The sequence below is a fragment of the Triticum urartu genome, chromosome 7A, assembly GCF_056163025.1.
Source record: "Triticum urartu cultivar PI428250 chromosome 7A, HENAU_Tu73, whole genome shotgun sequence".
NCBI lineage: Eukaryota > Viridiplantae > Streptophyta > Magnoliopsida > Poales > Poaceae > Triticum > Triticum urartu.
The window spans coordinates 715,992,246-716,000,257 of NC_141879.1; the positions used below are offsets into that span (position 1 = coordinate 715,992,246).

At 47.8% G+C, this 8,012-nt stretch overlaps 1 protein-coding gene across 1 annotated transcript; it reads left to right on the forward strand.

The window, feature by feature from the left end:
• Positions 1-321: 321 nt before the first annotated feature.
• LOC147962096 (uncharacterized) lies at positions 322-1,901 on the forward strand. Its single transcript, XM_087537017.1, has 6 exons — positions 322-390; positions 472-692; positions 769-1,081; positions 1,165-1,266; positions 1,342-1,518; positions 1,596-1,901. The coding sequence occupies exons 1-6, from the start codon at positions 322-324 to the stop codon at positions 1,869-1,871; spliced, it is 1,158 nt and encodes a 385-aa protein (XP_087393143.1). The 3' UTR covers positions 1,872-1,901.
• Positions 1,902-8,012: the final 6,111 nt, after the last annotated feature.

Genomic DNA, 8,012 nt, shown 5'->3' on the forward strand with positions numbered 1-8,012 from the left:
GGAGCTGGGGTTCAGCGACTCTTGCCTACTTGTACCGACAGGTAGTTGGTCTGTTTTGTGATCAACTCATTTCTTCATTAGCAATGCAAGCTTGCTGTCAAGTTAACATTGTTTTTCTTTCATATGCAGCTGGACGATGCGTGTTGCAGGATCACAGATAGTGCAGGCGTTGGTGGTAATATGCTTCTACTTTCTGTATGGAGCTGGGAGCGTCTGCCTGTTGGACGCCCGAAGAGCATCAGGTTTAATCCTTGGTATGAAGATGAAGATGACGAATTACGGCGCCCCACTTGGGCTTACAAGTGGGATGTGGTTTTCGAGATGACGAACGATGTCAATCTCATGTACCAGAAGTACGTTGCCGAGTTGGACACGATTACGCCTGAGCAGGTAACGAGGTCATTACTTCAGTCATTTCTCATGTTTGCCTAAAAAAATTCACCAATTTTGCATTGTTGCCCTATTTCATAGGTGGAATGGCAGCCATATGGCGCCGATGACAGACTTGGGTACACCCCGGAGTTTACCATCAACTCGATGTGCTTGCGGGATAGGGATCTCTGGCGTATGCGGTGCCCACTGATATGCAACTGGGCTGTTGAGTTTCATTTGCCACATCGCGTGTCTCGTCGGTTTGGTCTGTTCCAGCCTCACCCGCCGGAATGGGTGGATACGGACAAAGCACTTCATAGGTAAGACAGCATGAACCGTATTGACTAAGCATCGTCACTCCTTGATTTTGCTAATGTTTGGTTTTGTACCATGCAGGTTGGAGAGGAGAAGGCAGCGGAAGATAAAGGACTGGGACAAGCATCATACTTCGTATGTTACCCGCTTCCAGCTTTGTGTGAAGGAAGCTCGTAGCAGTGCACGCGCCAAGCTTCGTGAGCATTGTCCACTTGCTTTTGATAACTACATACGATGGCTTCTTGAAAATACTCGAGTTGAGATATGCCCGCTGGCATATAATGAGGATATTCTTGAAGAACCCGTAAACTTTGAGGATCTATCAAAGGGGAAGTACAACAGAGATGTCAGGGTAGGGCACGGAGTCCCTGCTGTTCCGGTGATTAACTATGTGGTAAAGTGTTTCTTCTTTACTTTCCCGTTGGCCGTATTACACATGTTTGAATGGCTAATGTGTTCATTCTTTCTCATCCGCAGTGCACCGAGATCAAGAAAGCAGCTGATGAGAGCCAGTCTATTCTGGAGGAAACACCGGTTGGAAAAGGTAATGATGATGGTCCACTACAAGCATTCCTCAAGGTACAAATCGCATTCACTATGAGAGGTAGTCTATGTTGCGGAGTTTCATATCTTCCACACTTGTTCATGTTACAGCGTCAGGCCAGGAAGTTAAGGCAGTTATCGAATCTTCTCGGTTGCCGTGATCCCGAAATTGATGAACCATCTGCCTCTAGGTCTGGTACACCATCAGACCCCTCATCTCACCATCAGAGGGACGATGTGAGTTCCTCATATGCTTATCAGGATGATGAGGGTGCGGTCACCCAAGAAGTATGACTAATCCTTTAGATGTGATTCTCACTTGATTACGACGTCGGTCTTCACCATATTGTTTGATTGTGTGATAGGGCGATGAGCTTGATGATGACATGACTTTGGCGGACGCTCAACTTCGGTCCCCATATGTGTTCAAGCCTAGGCAGCCCAGACGCCGGTACACGCCCAACGACTTTGACAACAGAGGCAACCCAAAGGTGGTCGTAGGGACCTCGCGGATGGCTAGCTTGGATCATGAGGCGGAGGCGGAGGCGGAGGAGGAAGTGCAGGAAGAGGAGGCTCGTCCATCCAGGAAGAAGAAGATTGCCTGCAGGCGTGGCACCAGGAACACGCGCGGAAGGCATTAGTGTTTGTTACTATGGAAGTGCTCTCTTGTAGCCGTTTTGTTAGATTGATGAACTTGTTTGGTTATGTTATATGTTGGTGAACTCTTACTATTGTGGTATTTGTGTTGTCCTAAAAGATGTGATGTTCAAATTATTATGGTATTGTGGTATTTGTTCAGTTGAATTGTTCAGTATTTGTGGTATTGTGGTATTTGTTCAGTTGAATTGTTCAATATTTGTGTTTGCCAAAATGAAATCTGTTTCTGCAGTTTGGCAGTTAACAGCACTGCAGCGCCTGACAGTCAGGCGCTGCACTGTACAATGCAGCGCCCAAAGCCTAGGCGCTGCACCTCACAGTGCAGCGCCCAAAGCCTAGGCGCTGCACCTTACTGCAAAAACAGAGTTGACAGCACATTCATTTCACCGGAACATCATAATACTTACAATGACTGCATCATCACAACAATTTGAACAAACAAAAATTTTACGCAGACGAGTTCATAACTTAAGACAATTCGAACTACGACATGGTTCACGACACATTCATTACAAATGACAAATGGTAGCTTGCCCTAGAAAATAGTTCACCAACATCTTACATACCCTCACAAGTTCACGACTCGTGCACCGAACCGAAGTCCCTACTGAGTAGAGCGAGGCCATTTCCCCTTCTTGTCACGGGCCGAGTCCTCCTCTTGCGCCTCGCGAGCCTTTGCAAGCTTTCTTGCCCTCTCCTCCTCACGAGCAAGTTTCGCTTGGCGTGCCCTCTCCTCGTCTCGTTTCTTCCGCTCCATCCTCTCCTTCTGACGACGCTCTTCCTCCAAGCCTCTTTGAAACGATTCTTCGAACCGCCGTTGCCGCCTAAGACAATCTTGGTATTGGTCCTTTTTGACATCTTCTGGCACTTCAAGATCTATCCACGTGAAGTACTTGCATATAGGAGGCGGTGACTGCATACAAAATTTTTGTTAGTGTTGACACACATTTGATAGTAACATTTTACTTCTTGAGCTTACCGGTGGTTGGTCATAGGCGTTAGTTGGAAGTGCACGATCATAAGCATAGTTCGGGCATACAAAATATCTCCGCTCTTCCGTCCATGATTTATTTCGGTCGGTGGATACCTTCACCTTGCAAACATCTCCACACCAACATGGCGGGATGTTGGCATCTTTCTCCTTCACCTTGTCCAAAGACGCGTCCTCCCACTTGTTCCGCATGTCTTCTTGGTTAGCACACGGTGGCCTCTTCATGGAACCGGATGAAGCCATGCCTACAAAACCGATAATTCTTGGTTAACCCTAACCCCCACTTAACAATAACACAATCCTAACCATAGCATAACCCTAACACCAACATCAAACACACATACCCCTAACCCTAGCATACCATGAAAGCCTAACCAACCCAAATTAGCAAAGAAATTTAACATCATTAAACAAATATTTGCAAATCCAATCCAATCCCCAAAGTAGCAAGATTTGAGCAAATGTGACAATTCCTATGGATGAAAACGAGGGGAACGGAGGAGATTACCTTAAGGGAGGGTTTGGCTTCGAAATCCACGGTCAAATACTCCGGATCTGAGGAGGATTTGAGAAGGGGAGAGAGGAGGGCAGAGGGGAGGCACTGAGCTTCGGGTTTGTGTGGGGGTGGGGATGTGTGGGGTGGGGATGGGTGGGAGGGGGGTGAGTGCAGCAAATAGATGTCCAGCCGTGCACTGCCTAAGGGAGAGGCGCCACACACCATAGTGCAGCGCCTACTCTTTAGGCGCTGCACTTCTGGACATCCCAGTCCAGAGAGCAACAGAAGCTTCCAGTATGTTTTCTGCCCAAAAAAATGCTAAGTGAGTGTGCAACGCCCAAGGGATAGGCGCTGCTCTTTACTGTGCAGCGTCCAGGCGTGAGGTGTTGCACATTACAGTGCAGCGCCCCTCCCTTAGGCGCAGCGCCTCTCCCTTAGGCGCTGCACTGCTGGACATCCCAGTCCAGAGAGCAACAGAAGCGTTCCAGGAGCTTTTGCACCCGAAAATTTGCTAAGTCAGTCTGCAGCGCCTAAGGGAGGGGCGCTGCACTGTAATGTGCAGCGCCTCGGCCTTAGGCGCTGCACTATCTGCTGTTTTCATATACAAAGTGATTTTTATGTTTTGTGATTCACATAGATGGCACATAATCATATCCAAATCACATGTAGTAGTCCAAATCACATACTCATACACACATAGCAATAGAGTTGTCCAATCAGATAGTCATACACAAACATTTAGCCAAAAAGACATAGTCATTTACGTCTCATATCACATAGTAGCACACATTTTGGTTCATAGAAAAGGTCATGGTCCTTGTCCCTTCTTCTTCCTCTCTTCTTCTTCTTCTTCTTCTTCTTCTCCCTCCTCCGACCACCAAGGGAGCTCACCTTTCGCCTCCGTGTCCTCCACCCCCTTCATTGTTTCCATACCTATGAAAATGTCAATATAATAGTTAGTCACACAATGCAAAATGACAACACAAGCATTGAGCCAAAAGAACAAGATCATAGTAAATGACATACGGCAATGGTCCATTGAGCCAAGTGAACATTCCTCCACCACGGCCGCCGCCAAGGCCAAGATCACCACCACTGCCTCTACCACCACCACGGCCTAGACCACCACCACGGCCTCTACCGCCACCATGGCCTGTACCGCCACCATGGCCTAGACCACCACCACGGCCTCTGCCACCACCACGGCCAAGACCATCACCACGACCTAGGCCTTCACCACGGCCAAGACCATCACCACGGCCTCTACCACCACCACCACGGCCAAGACCATCACCACGGCCTAGGCCTTCACCACGGCCTCTACCACCACCACCACGGCCTAGACCATCACCACGGCCTAGGCCTTCACCACGGCCAAGACCATCCCCACGGCCTAGGCCATCACCACGGCCTCTACCACCACCACGGCCTCTACCACCACCACGACCTCTTTGTTGCCTAGTGCCTCGTTGGCTTGTTTGACTTGGTTGGCTACTCCTTGGTTGACTTGGTTGGCTATCATTTGCTTGGCTTGTGCTTGCATCATTTTTCTTTGATCTTTTTCTTGATTTGGGACAAGTTCTTGTGTTGTGTCCCCCATGACTGTAGTCCCCACAACGGGATTGCTCACGAGGCTCTTGGAATTGGCCGGCGCCGTATTCTCCACCGCCACCATGGCCCCATCCGTCCATGTCACCTCTAAGACGCTTTGTCTTACGTGTTCCCCGTCTAACGACCTTCAATTCCGGGTCCGGCCATAGTTGAACTCCATGATACTCCGGCCATTGTGATTGGTCCAAGTATGGCTGAAACCGGGGAGCCCATGTATTCTTTACCGTCATGATTGAGAACTCGGACTTCCTCACGGTAAGAGGGTGATTGACGTCCACATTCCTAACACGGGCTACATTTAACAAGTGCGAGCATGGGAGATGAAGCAACGATGGCCTCATGCAGCTGCAATCACACCGTGTTAGGGAGACCTTGAAAGCGCGGCCTCCGTGTTGGTGGCCATCATTTCTGGTTCCTCCAGGCTCTTTCACCTCATACTTCCACTCGTTGTCGTCATATAGTACAGCTTCTTGGGAGTCTGCCTTTCGTGATTGAAAGTCCAACCATTCTTCAACCTTTGGTGGGAAATAGTACTTGTGCTTATCCTTGTTCTCACCAGCAATCTGCTTATCCGTCTCCATTGAATACTTCAAAAAGTATCCATTCATCTTGTCAAATGTGTATTAAACTATTGCCGTCACAGGTAATGCACGTACACCCTTGAGCACCTTATTGAAGCATTCTGCCATATTGCTTGTCATTTGACCGTACCTCCGGCCATCTTCATCGAAAGCACGTGCCCACATATTCCTTTCGACAATGTTCTTACTGAGAAATTCATGACCACCGGGGTCAAGTTTCTTGTGTCTGAGCAATGCATTGAACAATGTGGCAAACCGCTTGTTGGTGAAAGCGAGACAACAATCTTGAAGATCATCGGCCAACTCCTTGATACCACATGCCCTATAGAAGTTTGCACAAAAGTGCCTCATGCACCATCGATGGTGCAACTTTCTATGTCCGGGAATGTCAACCACCACCGCATTGAGAATTCCTGGATGGCGATCCGATATGACACAAATTTCCCTTTCAGCTGGTAATACCCTTGTTCTCAATTGACGTAAGAACCACTCCCAGTTATCATTGTTCTCCACCTCAACCAAAGCGAAAGCCAAAGGCAACACCCGGTTATTGGCATCACTTGCTATTGCAACCAATAAAGTGCCCTTGTATTGTCCGGTCAAGAACGTGCCATCAATGGCGATGACGGGTCGACAATGCTCAAAAGCCCTCATGCATTGCTCAAAGGCCCAAAATGCACGGCCAAATACTCGGACGGTCCTCCCGTTGTGAATCAATGTTTGGTGCCCATGAGGCTCAACCACGTGAACCATGCTTGGGTTTGTAGTGGCCATAGCTAACAACAACCTAGGGAGTCGGTTGTATGCTTCCTCCCAATTGCCATACAACATCTTGAATGCGGCTTGCTTTGCCTTCCATGCCTTGCCGTACTTCACCTTGTAATGAAAGATGGCTTTCACAAGGTCAATGACACTCTTGATGCTCATTGTTGGAAGTGTGGATATTTGGTTGGAAAGCCTATAAGCGATGAACTCGGACGTGAGTTGTCTGTGTTGTTGGTACACAAGCTTGCCATCCGCATTCTTGTGCCGGCACATGTGATTTGGTAGACAACTCACTATGCGCCAAGTGGGACCTCCTTTCCATGGCCTTGCACGCACAATCCATGGACAACTTGGCACTTCACATTTGACCGTGTAACGCACATTGACGTCCGAGTTGGCCACTTTATGTGGACGATAATGCGTAACCGAGTAGTTGTCGAGCCACATCTTCAATTCCAAGAAGGATTGAAACTCACAACCGGGATATATCCCGTTCTTGCCGTCTTCCAAATCACGGTGAGAACTTGTCCTAGCTCCAAGAGATATGCATTTGCCACCATCCACAACGGCTTCATCCGCGAGACTAAGATCCTTGAACAATGGTGTCTTGTGATCCCGCCCGAATACCTTCTTGAATGCTTGGGCCTCCTTCGGTGTGAACCCCTCCTCATCAACTTCTTCATCGGGACCATTGTCATCCGAGTCCGATGCATATGCATGGGAAAAAGGGATGGATTGGTCCATTGTCTCTTGCACATGATATTGGTCGAGATCACCCACATTGTTGTCATGGAGATCAACTTCGTTGTCATCCTCCTCGTACTCATCATTCTCCTCTTCAAAACCTTCATTTTGGTTGTTTGGAGTCGGGCTCAATGTTGGCCAATCTTGTTGCGTGAAATGAGGTTCACTCATTTGATCTTGGTTCATGGGTGGTGGAGTGCTAGCAACCAACGGGGAGGGGTTCCGGTTCAAGTCCAAATTCAAAGTAGACTCAACCTTCTTGGAGGCAAATAACTCAAGAGCCTTGTCTAGAGGTTCGGCAACCGTCTCCTTGTATGCAACACAACGTTGCTCGGAGTTCACACGCATTGTCTTCCAACGGATGTGCATTCCAAAACCAACATTATGCCTTCCCACGAACTCAACAACGTCACTTGGGTCCATCCAATTCAAATCCTTCCTCACTTGGTCCAAGAGCTCCGCATAGCTTGGACTACTCTCAAACACCATGTCAAGCTCATCCGGGTCCGGCTCAACATTGCCTTTCAAAAAGGCCTCTTTATCCACATGATGAACATAAACACATGTTCTCCCCATCCCTACAATAATAAAAAACACATATATCAAGTAAGTACTTAACAAAAAATATTTGCACAAAATACATATGCCATAACATATATATGAATTAATAACCCTAACCCCCACTTAACAATAACCACAACCCTAACCATAGCATAACCCTAACACCAACATGAAACACACATAACTCTAACCCTAGCATACTATGAAAGCCTAACCAACCCAAATTAGCAAAGAAACATAACATGATTCAATACAAATTTGCAAATCCAAGCCAAAACTAGGGTTTCCCCAAAGTAGCAATATTTGAGCAAATGTGACAATTCCTATGGATGAAAACGAGGGGATCGAAGGAGATTACCTCCCTAAGGGAGGGGTT

Excerpts from the sequence above, each read along its gene's own strand:
- LOC147962096 (XM_087537017.1), top strand. The coding sequence starts at position 322 with ATGACGAACGATGTCAATCTCATGTACCAGAAGTACGTTGCCGAGTTG. Across the intron at positions 1,082-1,164 it reads TTCCGGTGATTAACTATGTG|TGCACCGAGATCAAGAAAGC; the intron begins GTAAAGTGTTTC and ends TCTCATCCGCAG. Across the intron at positions 1,267-1,341 it reads CACTACAAGCATTCCTCAAG|CGTCAGGCCAGGAAGTTAAG; the intron begins GTACAAATCGCA and ends TTCATGTTACAG.